Raw genomic sequence first — 15,620 nt, forward strand, 5'->3', positions numbered from 1 at the left:
TAATTCATAGATGCAGGAGAACAGAGATCTCCTAGTGCAGTGAAACCACCTAAGGACAGTTTTATTTTACTAATACTGAATGTGATTTTAGCCCAGGGCTTCAAGATATGGACGTTGTCAGCTTAGGCGTCAAAGTGATCAGGAATTTAGAGAGATAAGTGTGAGCAGTTCACTTAGTGTCTTTTTACCAATCTAACGTTCTCTTCCTTTTACGTTAAAAGACTGGTGCTTAACTGCTAGTTTTGCCATTTTAGCGGTTGAAGTGTTTCTAAATTGTGCTATCTGAAAATTACATAATGAAGTTTACGTGTTCAATATTTCCCAAATATTAAAAGCCTGAGGAAGCCTCACTTAGGTGAAGAACTTGTACCAGGCATAACAAAGGTCTGGTTGACGTGGTATCCTGTTTCTGCAAATGGCCTGCAGGGATGTTTAGAGATTGGTAACCTGAGGACAAAGTCTGCTTGTAGACCTTCTGTAGGGCTTGGTGGGGAAGAAATTGAGTGTTGACCGATTGGGTAGTTGACTACTCTTAGCCTTTTGGTGTCCCATCAGTCTAAACTGTACTGTATGTATTCCATATGGCAAGATGACAGGGTTCAAAATTATCTAGCCTAGAGGAGGCAAGTGGTGGGACTTTAAAGTTGGGTGGGGTTTTTTTGAGGGTTTTTGGAGGTTTTCTTTCAGTTGTGGTTTGACTATTCTTTCACTGAGTGCCTCTCATGAGAAATAAAGATGCATTTTTCTTTGGAAGCTTTGTTGCCGGAGGCTGATGAAATACGGGTGCTAGAGCATGAGCTACTTTTACCTACAGTTTTGCCACTTGAGTTGCTGCCCAGTCAGACAACAAAGGGAAGGGAATTTTATTCCCTGTCTTGTTCTCGTCATCGTTTTTTTCCCTAGTCTGGCTGTGGTTGTTTTTCCAATCTCTTCCTTAGAGGGATGTGCTGTTTGAGTGAAGGAACTGAACTAATAAACAATGAGGCAAATATCCATAGCCTGCTCCATCTCTTGCACAGCAGACAGCAACCAGTGACTGGTGATGCTGTCTTCAATCCTTTTTGCTCTAACTCCAGTTGAACAAGCAGATTCGATAGAAAACTAGTAGCAGCATGAGCTATTTGCTCATACTCTCCCAGTCTTTGTATGTTTATATTGCAGGAGGGCCTACGATTCACATTGCAGTCTGATCACCAACATGGTGGCAAGAAAATAGCTTAACAGAGCATCTAGGAAAAGGCCCTGAGAGGTGAAGCAAGAAATTGGCTGTTTGAAGGCATGTCTGCTTGCAGCTTGATTCATAATAGAAAGACCAAATGGAGAAGTGTTTTGATAGATGCTCTTTTGTTCTTCGCAGTTATGCAAGCAGCCCGTTTGCTTCCATGATGGGCACTAGCAGAAGAACTCTTTATGTTTAGATCTCTTCAGGCTTTCAGGATGAGGTTTTGAAAGATGTTAAAATTCTTAGCTGAGGTCTGATGGATTTTGCATCTTTAAGGGGACTGGATATCATGTGAGGGAGAAAAAGAAGACATGTTTATGGGAGGAGAGTGGTCTGCTGCTTTTATCAATGCCTTTCGGTTATAAACAACCTAGAAGCCTTCTCTAGTGTAGGTTATGTGAAGAGCGTGTAAGAAGGCCATAGGATCAAATTATTGATGACAGAAGATACATTCATAATTTGAAGCAGTTGTTTGAACATTCCAATGTAGGTGTGTGTACCTTATGTGAAAACATTACTTTGGACAGCAGTATCTGTCTACATGTAGTGTCACAACTGACACTTTGCATTAGAGCTGCCAATCATACTGTGCGTGACTTTTTCAGGTGGTGCAAGCTTATTGCTGCTTACAGGCTGCAGCAAATTCTCAACTGTTAGTTTTATGTTTTCACTTCACATATAACTGTTACACGCAAAATGGTGGTGTAACTTATTTTCTTTAATAGTGCAAAAAACTCTTCTCTGATCTGAAATGGTCATCTTAAAGGTGTCTGGATTTACATATTCCTTTATGGAAGGGAGACAGAGGTTTCAGTTACCTGGCCTCTTTCCCCTAGCACAGGGCAGGGCACCAGCTGCCACATTATTTAAAAAAAAAAAAAAAAAAAAAGAAAGAAGTTGTGGAATTGCAGTTCTGGACTCACTTCCTTCATGGATAAGTTTCAGTTTGACTGCAGAGAGAAGCTGCCTTTACGGTTAGCAAGATGATGCAGAATGATGGCAGAAAGCACTGTACAGGCAGGTGTTTCTAAAAGGCTGGTGTGGTTTCTTGTCCAGTCACAGCAGTGGCCTTGGAACAGTTCTTCCAGCTATCACAATTGGTTTTTGTCTGTGAATTCTAAATTTTTTAGAAACCACTTGAGGGATAGACAGAATCAATGTCAAAATGACTGATGGGTTTCTGTGGGTGTCCTAGAGGACTCTGGATCACTAGTTCATCCCTCAATATTTATGCAAGAATCTAAATGCAAGTGCAACAAGTTGCACTTGCTGGAGTTATCCAGCAGCCCTCCTGCCCCAAATTCTGCAGCAGAGACGCTGAGCTAGCTGAAAATCCCCTAGCAGTTCTACAAATGAAGGTCCTGTCCCTTGTTCAATGACTGTTTTCTGCTTACCTCTGAGCATAATCAAACAGTTGAGAAATTATTTAGGGATCCGAAACAAATAGCTTAATTCCAAAATCAGTCATGTCCCCTTTTAGTAAACCTTAGGTATATGTGATCTTTCATAACCAGAAAAGTTCTGATGTGGACCAGGGCATCTTTAAAGATGTTTCAACTATTTATATGAAGTTCCCAGTGGTGCCTTCTCTCTGTGGTTACCTCCCAATCTTGAAAATAAAAGGAGAATGGTTAACCGATCATACAGACAAAGAATGTGACATCTTTTGTGTGACTAGCTGCCATAATTTCTTCCTTGTAGTCAGGAAATTAGTTCATGTCTCTTGACCTACAGAGATCTGTGTAGCACACAGGAAGTATCTGAGGTTTGTAGATTGGTCAGAATTGGTGTTTGTTCACATATTCATATTGCCATTACTTGTTTGATTGCCATTATTCTCTCAGGTACCCAGAAAGTATGCTAGAGTGCTTGCACTAGCAACAGCTACATCAGGAGGAAAAAAGGAATCTGGTTAAAACCAAGACTTTTCTTGGCAGTGGTCTAAAGACTGTAGCGTGAATGCACTCCTCTAAACAGCGGTGCAAAACTACCTACTGTGGTTCTCACTGCCAGAAGATGACCCCAGAGCTGTCACAGATATTTAACTAGGCTTCAGTAATAAGGTGATAACAGCATAAATTTCCTTGATGCACGGAGGCCCATGTATAGCAGCATGAAGCCATTTATGAGCTGCTTTTTCAGGTATGGACAGGACTAGTGGAAGGTAGGCATCTGTTTCCAGCAGATGACCTGTTTATCTGTTTAAAAAGGCAGCCTTGTTAGTCTCTCTTTCCTGAAGTAGTGGAGGGAGGCTACAAAAATTTACAAGAGCCCCTTATTATCTAGAGGTAGTGGTTCCTAGTGACATATCTGTCAGCATGATGGATGCCCTCCAAATCCAAAATTGGTAGTCTCATGGGAAAATACAGGTGCGTATCACCAGCCTGGAGCGAAGGGAGGTCCTCAGAGCTCATTAATTCCTCCTGCAGCACAACTTGGGGCAGCTGATGCCAATTGTGACTTTTCAATTGTGTGTTTGATCATTGGGTGGTAGGGGCAGATATCTCCAGTCTCTGGGAAGAAGCAGTCTTCTAAATTGCAGTGTCACTTATGGGATAAACCTTTCTGTGCACACTTAGCCTTACTCTAATAAAAGGTCTTGGAAGGAGGCAGTGCTAAGTCTTCTCGATATGATAGATTTTATTTGATCAAGCTTGGCACCTAGCTTTTTTTGAAGGTTTAATGTTTCAGAGTGGACATGTTTGCTCTTAAAAGCAACAAAAATTACCAGGACTCTGATTTGGAGAGAGGCCAGAGCACTAACTCCATGCTCTGACTGATGCATCTTGTGACAGTACAGTTGTGCTTCCCTCAATATAAATATAATATCAAAGTGAGACTTCAGTCTGGTGTCCTCCCAGCTATCATGGGTTGACTCTTCATCGGCCAGCTGGAGCATGTTCTCTCGCCCATCAGTGAAGCTGGCTTTCTTGATCTGTGATCACACTGAAATGACTGATGGGGGTGTCTGAATCCTTATGAGAGAAACTGCTTGTGCTAGCTTTTTGATTAAGTAGCCTTAATGGCACACAACAGACTCTTTTTTACTACTTCAGTAAACCTCTGCAAAATTTTGGAAGTTCAGGTTGGAGACCTCTTGTCATACCTGAGAAATAATGTGCCTTAGTTTCCACCCACAAAACACAGCTGTTCAGGTGAATTCCTCAGTAGATTGTGGCTCGACGGAGGATGAGTTTGCATACCTAATCTTATTTAAAGGATTTCCAAATGGAACTCTGAGTTCGAGAGAAGTTCTGAAACACCAAAAGGATCATCTCCTACAGCTGCTAGATTGCACTTCATCAGGACTCAAGAAGGCAGAGGTGGTTTTGAAAGTTGTACTTTAACATCTGGCTTCTAGGTGAGCTGGCAACTGCTTTTGAATTGAGAGTGAACATATGGATAGTAATTTAAAGGACTAGAAATCACTTATCTAACAGTACCTGAAGCTGTTTGGTGTTACAGTATCTATGTGTTTATTCAGTAACTCATCCTCCATTCCTTGGAGCTCAATTTTCTAGGGTTTCCATGAGTAAAAGAAAGCAGAGACATGGAAGCTGTAATACCAATGCAAAAAGTGCCGGCTTGCAATTATGCTTTGTGGATTCTGCTGAGCAAAAATCCTTCAGGCTCAAGCCTGTTAGACAACAAACCTCAAAGGCTCCAGTTATTATCAGGAAAGTTGCTTCTGTCATGTAAATAAAAAATAATGAAAAGAAACCCCTCAGCAAAAAGCTAGCTCTGTTTTTTGTGTGAGAGATTTAATTAAGATTATCATGGTTCAGTCTTTCCTGGAATGGAAGTCCAATATTTGAAATTAATAACCCGCAGCTTATGATCATTGCTAAAACTGAAGAACCTTTGTTGGAAGTTAAATGGCAGGGCACAAATTCATCTGGAACATAAAATGTCAAACCATAGGTAGTGAAATGATACTTAAGAATGATATATACAAATATTCTATCAGTTGAGACTTCAGGCAATCCTCAAGTAATTCTAAGAAATTTGGTAACATTTTTGTGAAGTATTCTTTTTCCTCCAGTAACACTTTTCCAAATCCATTTTAGCTTGCAAATTGCATTGAGAAACTTGATATACACTGAAAGTGAGATATCAGCTGATTTATTATGTAAGTACTACAGAACTTCTAAGGAATCTATTTTTCTTCTCAGGAACTGGATACCTCAGAAGAGAAGAAGAGTGTGCTGATAGCAGCTCCAGGACCTACAGCTGCAAAAAGTGTTGTGGAATTTGCCAGTTCTTCGCCAGCTCCAAAAAGAGCCCGGGAGGATAACAGCCTTGTGCCTCTTATCATTCCTGTGTCTGTGCCAGTGAGAAAAATTGACTTGCAGACCCTTGGAAAGGAAAAGTCTGAGGATGGAAAGCTCCAGAGAGGCCAAACAAATGATCGAGCTCCTTGTGAACGCAAGCCTTCTGTGATAGTCACTCGGAGGCGATCTAATCGTAATACTAACGTGGAAACCTCAAATCAGGTATGGATAAACTAAGAAACCAAAGATGAACCAAATCTGTTAGATTTAATTACATAGTTTTTATCCATAAGCTTGTCTATTAAAGTAGTTTGATCTCAAGGCTTGAACTTGGAATGGATGCATTCTGGGGACTGGATTTTTTTTCATCATAATATTGCCATATATTTGGGCATCACTGGCTTTTCATGACCTGCACCTAATGCTAGAGCAGCCAAGAAATGCCCCACTACTAAACAGTGAATAAAGCCGGATGGTCAATAACACTAGAATAAATAGTCTGAGTACAGAGTGCTTTTTCCATGCATACATAGATAATAATAAATTGTGAGTAGTGCACTTATCTCTGTATGTGAACAAAATCCAAAGTGAAGATATATTTTCATGGAATTGAAATCTCTTACTGAGGTTCTGCAGGTCAGTACTTGAGTGTTCCTCTTCAGTGTGGTGATGTTGAGTGGGTGTGGGGTTTTTTGTTTGTTTGGGGTTTTTTTGGGTTTCTTTGTCTCTTCTATTCAGAAGTACAGTAGAACATTCAGATACCAGAGAAAGGGCAGGCATCTAAGGAGGTTTCTCTGCATTTAAATGCTTGACCATCTAAGACAATATTGTTATACTGTCTTCTGTTCTCTTATTGCTATTTGGTGTCACCCTATATCTGTATGAGGATTCTGCTATACATTTGTGTCCTCTTTTAAAGCTACCATGAGGTCATTGTCTTCCCAACTAAAGGTTAGACCAGACGTGTGTGTAGTTCTTGTAAAATATAACTTAATAAGCACTCAGAGCTAGTGTGGCTACCTAATAGTTCCTGCGTCCATTCCATTTCCCATCTTCTTTCTCCCTTTTTCCCTTTGTGCTAATTGTTGAGACACCCTCCAACTGCAGTATCCAGATTTTGAGCTGAAAGAACGAATGTATGAAAGAATGTTGTTGTCTCACTGAAGTTTTTCAAATGACTTGTGGTTTTAAATTAAGTATGTATTTTTTTTCTAATAGCATGAAGATGCTGTTCCAAAGGATGAAGCAGAGGGCTTTGCCCGGAAACCAAAGCAGCGGCCAAGACCTGAGCCACTCTTCATACCACCAAAAGCTGGCACCTTTATTGCACCACCTGTTTATTCTAATATTACTCCATATCAGAGCCACTTACGGTCACCTGTCCGTCTGGCAGATCATCCTTCAGATAGGAACTTTGAGCTACCTCCTTACACTCCTCCGCCAATTCTAAGTCCAGTGAGAGAAGGATCTGGGCTATATTTTAATGCCATCCTCTCTTCAAGTGGTCATTCGGTTCCACCTCCAATGACTCCTAAAAGTGCTCACAGAACTCTGCTTAGATCAAGTAAGTTCCACTTTATCCTTCCTTTCTTGGCTAATTTATCATTAGGAACTGTGGACTAATAGGAGGAAGATCATGACTTTAGCAGATGTGGTTATGTGGAACCGGGATTTCTTCGTGATAGTCTGGAGAGCTAGGATGGAGGAAATGCTGTGTTGCTTCCTTCTGGGCATGCATGTTGAGATGCATTCACAAGTAATGTGCAACACCCCCTACTGACGTTCTTAGGAATGGAAAAGTCAGTTCCTTCTCTGTAATAGATTGTCATTGTCTTGAACTGAAGGGACAGTAAATAGTTATTACTAAGATGTAGATGCTGACTAGAAGGTAAGTTCTTGGTCATCTTAAACTTCTTTAGCATATAGGTGCCTTTTTTGAAAGGTGGATAATTCTGATACGATTTTACAAGCTTTGTGAAGACTGTATCTCACATGGGAAGATGAGCTATCTGAGCAGTTTTTTTCTTTTCCTTGCAGATAGTTCAGAAGTTACCCCTCCTGTTCTTACAGTAGTGGGGGAAGCCACCCCAGTCAGCATTGAACCGTAAGTACCCAGGAGATTCTTAGCCTGATTGTAAATGTGCTTCTTTTCTTCATCCTAAATCTTCAAGGCGCTCCCTGTACAGTTGATGTATTTCTTGGAAACATTAAAGCTATTCCTGTTAGTGACTTAAAATATAAATTGTCTTTATTAAAAATTACTCCATATGATAAATAATGTTTGTTTGGGCAAACACACCTTGTAATTCTGGTGATGTTAACTGCTTTCTGTTACTGCTCCTATGTCTCTGGGCTGAAATACTATTGGTTAGCTACAGGTGAATCTGTTCTGTTTGTCGTATACAAACACTTCTTTGTGTGCTGTATGTTTGTTTTAGAGTGGGGAAATAATGCTCCTTTAGAGGAAGGCCAAAACATTGTATGGACAAATGTAGTTAGCTCTCACATGGATTGCTCAGATTGCAGGTTATCCATGTGGTGTGTATTAGCTGCAGCTGCCTCTGGGGCTAGCTCAGTCTGAAAGCCCTACAGCCAGTGACATACAGTGTGTGTGGCCTGAGCTAACAAGCCTCAGTAGTCTTTTTAGCTGGCTGTACGCTGGGAAAGCTCAGACATATGTGGACACAGCAGCACTAGGGAACACAGTTTGGAGATACTGTAGCTGGAGTCATGAGCTTAGGCTTGGTGCCAGTCCTGCTAAAGCTGAGCGGAGTAGCAAAAAAAGCAGAGTAGCAAATGTCTCTGCACAGCCCATGCAAACCCTCTGGGAGTGTCATCAGCTCAAGTTCAGCACTGTAGAACTACAGCAAGGTAGTTCCAATTCATGATTGCACCAAGGTTAATGAACTCTTGCAAAATCTAAACATGGAGATGCACGGCATGGAAACACCCACGTGGCTCTGCATTGCTGACTCTGTGCAGTCAGGAATCTCTGCTCTAACTCTGCAGCGTATCCTGTCATGTTTCAGATATTTAACTCAAACCCTCCCCAAATAAATACCAGGCTGCTTTTATTTTTTTCTTCCAAAATGGCTTATATTTTTAAAATTGACTGGAACATTTGCTATCAATTTTTTTTTCCCCACAATCTTTTCCCATTCTGCCTTCCTGTTTGAAGATGAGTTTTCTGCACTTTTGGCAGCAGGCTGTCCTGAGTAAATGTTGTGATTACGAATGCACCCATGTTATTGTTGACACCTTTGCAAATCCCTTCCAGGCTGAGCCCGTTCATGGAAATAAGCTCATTTGCTGTTTTTTAAATCTGTTTTGAAAATGGCTTAATTCATCTTTTTGTTGTTGGTTCATTTTGCACCAGTCCACGGAAACCTCTTCTTGAGCAGATATTTTTTGTTTCCCCCCAGGTCTTGATCTTTGACTCTCTGTGGTGCAATTGGCTGTTACGTCTGTTGGTTTAAATTGCTGAAGTTAATGGCATAAAGTTAGCTGCAATTTTAGTTGTGTCTGAAAATTTTCAGATTTGTTGCTGGAAGTTACCGTAGTAACTTAGTAATGCAAGTGCATTTCCTGGTGCCAAAATGGAATTATGTGCAAAGAGTTGTCTTGCTGTCATCTTAATTCTTACAAACAGATGCTTATGCAGGTAGATAGGCTTAACTTTTAACCAAGATAAATTAACAAACTGCTGTCATTCTGTGTTGTCAAAGTAATCAGTTTGCTGCTCTGAAGCTAATTTGTGGAGCACAGTTGTGGTCAGTTATGTAGATATATCTTCTATACAGGAAATCTGGCAGGAAGCACTTCTTTTTAAGAAAAAAATGTTTAATTTGATTTATAGTCTTGACTCTGTCATAAGTTGACTATAACTTGTGATTACCCTATATTGTGTTCTTAATTGCTTGTGCTTTACCAGACCCTCTGCTCATGCTTCTCAAAAGTTCATTTCATTGCAGAGATTTGGAATAGGAAATGTGATAATGAAGCTTAATTCTTCTGTTTGTGAAGTAGTACAATAGGCAGCTGGTGTCACAGATCTTTGTGTTCTACTGGTTTTGAAGTTTCAGTTGCTTCAAGGTCTTAAAGTCCTCCCTCAGCTAGTCAGCCTCAAGTATAGATGTGGTGCATGAGCTGTGAATTGCCTTCCCAATTCACAGCCTTAATTCTGGATGTTATCACACTCAGCTGTGTACTGGCATGTCCCAGGAGCACTGTCAGTGCTTACAAACAAGTGCTTTTGCTGTACTGAAATCCAGGCTTCATCAGTAAGGGAATTACAGAATAACGTAGCTTGAATGGACCTCTGGTGTTCACCTGGTCCAAGCCCTTGCTCAGAGCACGCCAAATGAGATCAGGTTACTCAGGTCAACTCTTGCAGTGGAGATCAGGTTTTATTCAGACATTGCAGGTACACCGTCTAATTCTTAGGCTTTTCTAGACTAGGGATGCCATATTCTAAGTGTAATTTCAAGATAAAAAGTAACTTCTGATAGGCCTTCAAGGCGACATTGCAGTTTCCATTTGACAGCAAAGTGTCAAGTTTCTGTCAGTCATCCCTTCTAGGGTGGATCAGAATCCATTACTCTCTCCTCCACTGTGAAACTGCATGCCATAACAATAAATGAGACTAATCACAGTGAGCAGGAGACTCCATGTAAGCATCATTCTTCAGTCCTTCACGGTGTGCTGAAAGGAGGACTTATCAGGGTGTTTTCTTTTTGCTTTGTTTTTTAGCAAGGTCTTCTCCTCAGTCTTGCATGAAATATCTTCTTGCTTTTTATTTTTGGTCTGGATTGTGCTGTTTTTGTCCAAGATAATCAAGACAGGTGAAGGAAAAATGGAAAACTGTGTAGCGTTACAGTTTTAGTAGACTTTTGTAGCTGTAAAACACTCAAAACCAAACTTTGAGGTTTTCTTGGAGTTCTTCACTCTCCTTGCAGGTTCCACTTTTAGTGTGCATTTGAAATTGAATTACTGTTGAGAAGCAGATCCTGCAACACAGTCATGGGCACAAGAGATGAGACATTTTCAACTGCCTTACTTCTCCCCTGCCCATAGCCATGATGTGAGATGTGTAATGTCCCTATTGCTTTACCTTCGACAGGTATTGGAGACAGGGTTTTGGGGAAAAATGACAGTGTATGGCAGCCTGTCTAAAACTTTCCTGCTACATCTGTCATGCTGGATGTCATCTTGTCATCATCTACTGGAAGGAAGTTAGCATCAGTCTGTGCATCTAGCAGATTCTGCTTGTCCAAGTGGGAATACCACCCTGTCAATGTCAAGTTGCTGCTTGAATGCATAGGTGAAGTCAGAACAAGTGTGTAGGATAGCTGTCTTCTGCATCTCTTCGATTATACACACGTGAATTGTAAACCATTCCCCTCAAGTGTGAGGCAAGTAGATCTGCATCTGCTATAGATGGAAAAGAAATAGTTTGTAAAATCTCTTTTAATATGTGTTTGAAGTCAGCCATTTGTTTTGAATGTAGGCTTTTCCAGCTCGTGACATCTCATGGTGCAGCTGCTTACTGACAATAGCAAAGTAATGTATTAGGCAGAAAAAAGGGAATGAAGGTGTTTCTTTCTTCCCCTTCCATAACAGAAATTTATACCTTCTTCCTTCCTTTGATACCAAAGTCTTCTACAACTTCAAAACATCCTATCGGAACATTTGCTGGTATCTCCCTGGGTTTTTGTTTGGGTTGTATGTGTTGTTTCAAGGCTTCCTTGCACCTTTTCCAGACTCTTCCTTTCATAATATACATGTATGTGTCATCTCAGAACAGCAAAGGACCAGAAAAGTCTGGAGGCTCACATGTTTTGGTTATTATTCCTTATTGTACTAGATCATGCTTTTTTCCTCTGGTAATTGTGTTTCCCCTCATGCTTGGAGGGACCCAAGCCAATACTTGAGAATTATAAAAACCTTGCCCTGGGCAGAGAGCTTTACCTTTTTTCTAATGAAGTGACTCTAGAGTTTAATCATCTTGTGGGCTCTGCCTGCCTGATCTACTGTCTCAAAAAAGAACTTATTTCTCCTTCCTTTACTATTTCAGGAGTTACCAGTATGGTGCTAGTTGACTAACATCTGAGAGGAACGTTTTTGCTTTAAGTATAGCTATCTTATTTCAGAATATGAGATTTTCATTATATTCTAAGCAGTCTGAGCAGCAGCTATTCTCAAATATCTTGGGTTTCTGATATGTTGGTTTTTCTGAAGGGTCTTTCAGCTAGCCTAGTTTGGACATTTCTTTTGCTCTCTCTTCTGGACCTCTGAATTGCATACATAGTTGCTATATTACTTAGAAAGTTGCCCTTGGTCTTATGCAAAATATTTTGCACTGTGTTTGTGTAGCTACTGCGGTGTCTCTGCCAGTATTTTGCCACTAAGAGATGTAGAGCAATGACAAAGGACATCCATGCTCTCGCTGCTTGCTGTGCTATTGGTGTAGACCTCCAGGCCTCCAAGTCTGGTAGAGCAGTCTTTCAATGGTGGTTCTTACCTATCTCCATGCACAAAATCCTGTTTGCTAGCACAGAGTAGAATCTCTGTGGATGGTCACTTGATTTAGAGCAAGTATAGTGCTCTGTGGATTGCACATTGTGAAAAATCTGTCCCCTAAGTCAGCATTTAAAAGTATGGGATTGTGTTCAAAGAATGGGATTTGGTCTTGATACAGAATGAGCTACACAGCTTTCATTGTTTTATATTTTTGGTTTCAGTTGTTAGAAATAGTTTCTAGAACGTAATAGCTTGTGTCAAGACCATAAAGGACCAAACTTTGAGATTGATCCTGGTTTGAATGGGGAGTTGGACCAGACAGGTTGGCAAGGACTTCTGGAGACTAAATGATGCTATGATTCTGTAGTTGCGACTGGCAAAATGTTAATAGTAAAAAACATTCATCTATCTTATCCATGAGGAGCAAGCTTGCCACAAGAGAAGTCTGTGTGACGGCCTCTCAAAGTGATGATTGTTGAACGCTAATTACTGTTCTTTGAGCAGTTATTAGGAGATCCTAATTTAAATACAATTTCAACTATTGTTGATAAGACAATGGAAACTGGTAATGGATGTAAAACCTCTCACCTTTTGAGTCATACTTATTAATGTAGCCTACAACACCTGAAAGCTGTTCATGTTATATGCAAGAGCCTGCTGCATTTCAGTTTCTTCATAATTAGCGCTTCTAGCAGAGATGGAGATTTTCTGGATATTGTAAAGGGGGCCTGACCATTACTTGTTACCTTTTCTGCAGGCGAATAAATGTAGGAACTCGCTTTCAAGCAGAAATCCCATCACTCCAAGACAGATCTCTGGCAGCAGTTGATGAACATAAAGCAGAGCTGGTGTGGCAGCCATGGGGTGACCTGGAAACCAACAAAGTCACCCAAGAGAATGGTAAGAATGTGGAAGGCCGGTAAATAGGACTGAATTGTCACGGCTGTTGTAGGGGTAACCACATATCTACTGTACACATAATTCAGAGCTGCCAGTCAAGTGACATTTTTAAGTGGTCTTGAAAACAGTCTTGGGAGTAAATCTTGTTTATTGGGTTGTGTGTGGTGGAGAGGGGGGAGTTTGATAGGGTTGGTTTTTTAATGGAGATATAATGGGACCTTTCGTTACTGGTCAGGCAAAGAGCAGCCTTTTGCTCAGTGAAGCTTCCTCGTCTTTGTTAACATTTGAAAGCTGCATGCACTCAACTTCTGTATTTTCAAGGGACGTTCTAGACGTAATAGTATTTTTGAAAAATTTAAGTTGTGGACTGAAGTCAGGATGAGGAAGCAGGGGTTGTGGCAGCTAGTGGCAGACTTGGGGAGCTGTCTGCTGTTGATGCATGTGGGCTGTGGCATGTATAAATCCTGAAGGGAAGAGGAAGTGGGCAGGCTTGGAAGAAGTCTTTCTGATGAGAGAGAAAAAAGGGTATTATGAAATGGAAATTCACAATATAAGGGGGAATTTAGGAAATCTCTGAGGTGAAGGGAGATGTGAAGACATTATAGGAGGAAGATTTGCAAGAAACTCCATGTGTAAATAGTGCTGCATGCAGAGTAAAGCTGCATGACCTTGTGGTCTAATGAGTTCTTGTGTCCAAATGTGACCCAGATAAATTTGCAAGGACATTCAATTTGTCTGAGAGTGGTACTTTCTGTTATGTCTAGCTCTGCTTCAAAAGAGCTAATTAATGATGCAAATCCTGTAGGAAACTCCATTTTAATCTTCTTACCTGATATTTTTTTTTGGTACCTCTGTGGAAATAGTGGAAAACCTGCTAGCTGCTGCCTGTTCAAGCATTTTTCCTGGGGCTGGAACCAACCAGGAGCTGGCGCTGCATTTCTTACATGAAGCAAAGGGAAGCATTCTGGTGAGTCTTCCCAGCTTTTCACCTTGATGTGGTCAAAGATGTTAATGAAGACCAGGTAACCTGTCACTTCATGAGAAGAGAGCCTTGCACACTCCTTCCTATGAATCTGGCTCCCACTATTTAGTGTCCTTTGGAGATGTTACTGTCCCCAAAGTGGGTTCTGCCTGATATGCACTGCCACGTTCACTTACTACCTTGCACATTTCAAACTTTTACATGTTTGGCTTTTTAACAAGCAGACTGTCAGTCTACCAAGGTGAGTGTGCTTAGACTGCTAAATGAATCTTAAATGTGGTCTACCTGGGAAGATGATGGAAGGAAAAATAAGAGGCCGGGGCTGAAGCTGAGGCACAAAGTGCAATGTCTTGCTTCTCTTACTTTTGGCAGATCCATTTAACTTCTCTCTGCTTGTCTATAAAACAGCCGTGCTGCTAATTTTATATCAATATTTTAAGACATGATATACTTTCATAAAATGCCCTTTGACACCCCTGGAAGGTAATGTCAAAGAAGAGCGCAGAATATGACACAGGGTTGTTGTCCTCTTATAGTTCTGTGATTGATTTAACCTGGCATAAATTAGCCCCATGGTCAGGAGTATCACACACTTTTGCCTGGCTGCTTGTTTCCCATCGCCTGTAGTGCACCAGCGCTGACACTTGTGAGACTGTATTGACCTGGATTGGAGAAGAGAACAAATAAAAAATAATTTTTGTGTGTGCTAGGTTTCTGCTTAGATAAGTAACCAGAAGCAGCCCACCACTGTGAATGCTGTTGCTGGCATTAGGGAGGAGCAGGGCTGCCCCTGGCAGCAGGAGCTCACTGTTAAGGTGGTTTAAACTGCTAATTGAAGCATCACTCCATTCTCTCTTTACTGTTAACTTTGAAACACTTCCAGTTTAAATGCAAAGTAAAAAGCAGCTTGAGAGAGTTTGTTGGGGTTTTTTTGGTGTGTGTGGAATCTTTCAGTTGCATGACTGCTCTGTTTTATTTTGAAATATTGCTTAGTTAAGTGAAATAAGATCAAAATGACTTGGATGTTTCAGACAGACATCATTTATGGCAGTGTTTTTGGATGCGAGTATGTAATTTAGACCTTCAGTAAATGAGAGGAAACTGCTGCATGGTCTCTGTCTATGGAATTAACTCTTTCCTGATACTGTGGTGGTTGTGTTGGTAGGTGTCAATTTGCAGAGACATGAAGAGATGCCGAGAGCTTACTACTTGCCTGTGGTACCCAAGACTCAGTGAATAGTCAAGAATGTGATTTTTAAAGTTGTGAATCACATTCCCTGTCCCAAATGTTAAATTGTGCTATGGTTGTTTTCAGTTAGCTTGCCAGAAAAAGAGAGGATTAATGATTGCCTGATCTTTGTTTTAAATACCCCAAACACTAAACTAATGATTGTATTTGTGTTTATCTTAGGGAGCTTTGACCAAACTGCTATTGAAGAGGCCAGTACGATTGCCTACTCACCCTTTGGCAGATTATCACTACACAGGTTTGTTAACCAGAATAACTGTGCTGCTTGACAATCATAAAGGAATTTTTCTATCCTGTTCTGCTCTTTTGGGGAACTCTGTAAATTTACAATAAGATCAAAAGACCACTCTTCTTTCTGGTAAATCAAATGATGCCTTGCCAGGATTTCTGCCTGTGCAAATTATGACACTTCTAATGTACGAAACACTGCCTCTCTCAGAACATGTGCATGTGTGTATTTGCATATGTGTGTGTTCT

At 40.7% G+C, this 15,620-nt stretch overlaps 1 protein-coding gene across 8 annotated transcripts in view; it reads left to right on the top strand.

Moving 5' to 3' along the window:
* The window catches only part of MIDEAS (mitotic deacetylase associated SANT domain protein), a 64,743-nt gene that overhangs the window by 38,319 nt on the left and 10,804 nt on the right, over positions 1–15,620 (top strand). For all 8 annotated transcript variants that reach the window (XM_054826804.1, XM_054826802.1, XM_054826800.1 and 5 more), the window contains 6 exons: positions 5,395–5,715; positions 6,712–7,057; positions 7,531–7,597; positions 12,770–12,912; positions 13,776–13,879; positions 15,306–15,381. In XM_054826804.1, coding sequence (XP_054682779.1) covers positions 5,395–5,715; positions 6,712–7,057; positions 7,531–7,597; positions 12,770–12,912; positions 13,776–13,879; positions 15,306–15,381 — 1,057 coding nt within the window. The remainder of the gene's footprint in view (positions 1–5,394; positions 5,716–6,711; positions 7,058–7,530; positions 7,598–12,769; positions 12,913–13,775; positions 13,880–15,305; positions 15,382–15,620) is intronic.

Source organism: Grus americana, chromosome 5, assembly GCF_028858705.1.
Source record: "Grus americana isolate bGruAme1 chromosome 5, bGruAme1.mat, whole genome shotgun sequence".
NCBI lineage: Eukaryota > Metazoa > Chordata > Aves > Gruiformes > Gruidae > Grus > Grus americana.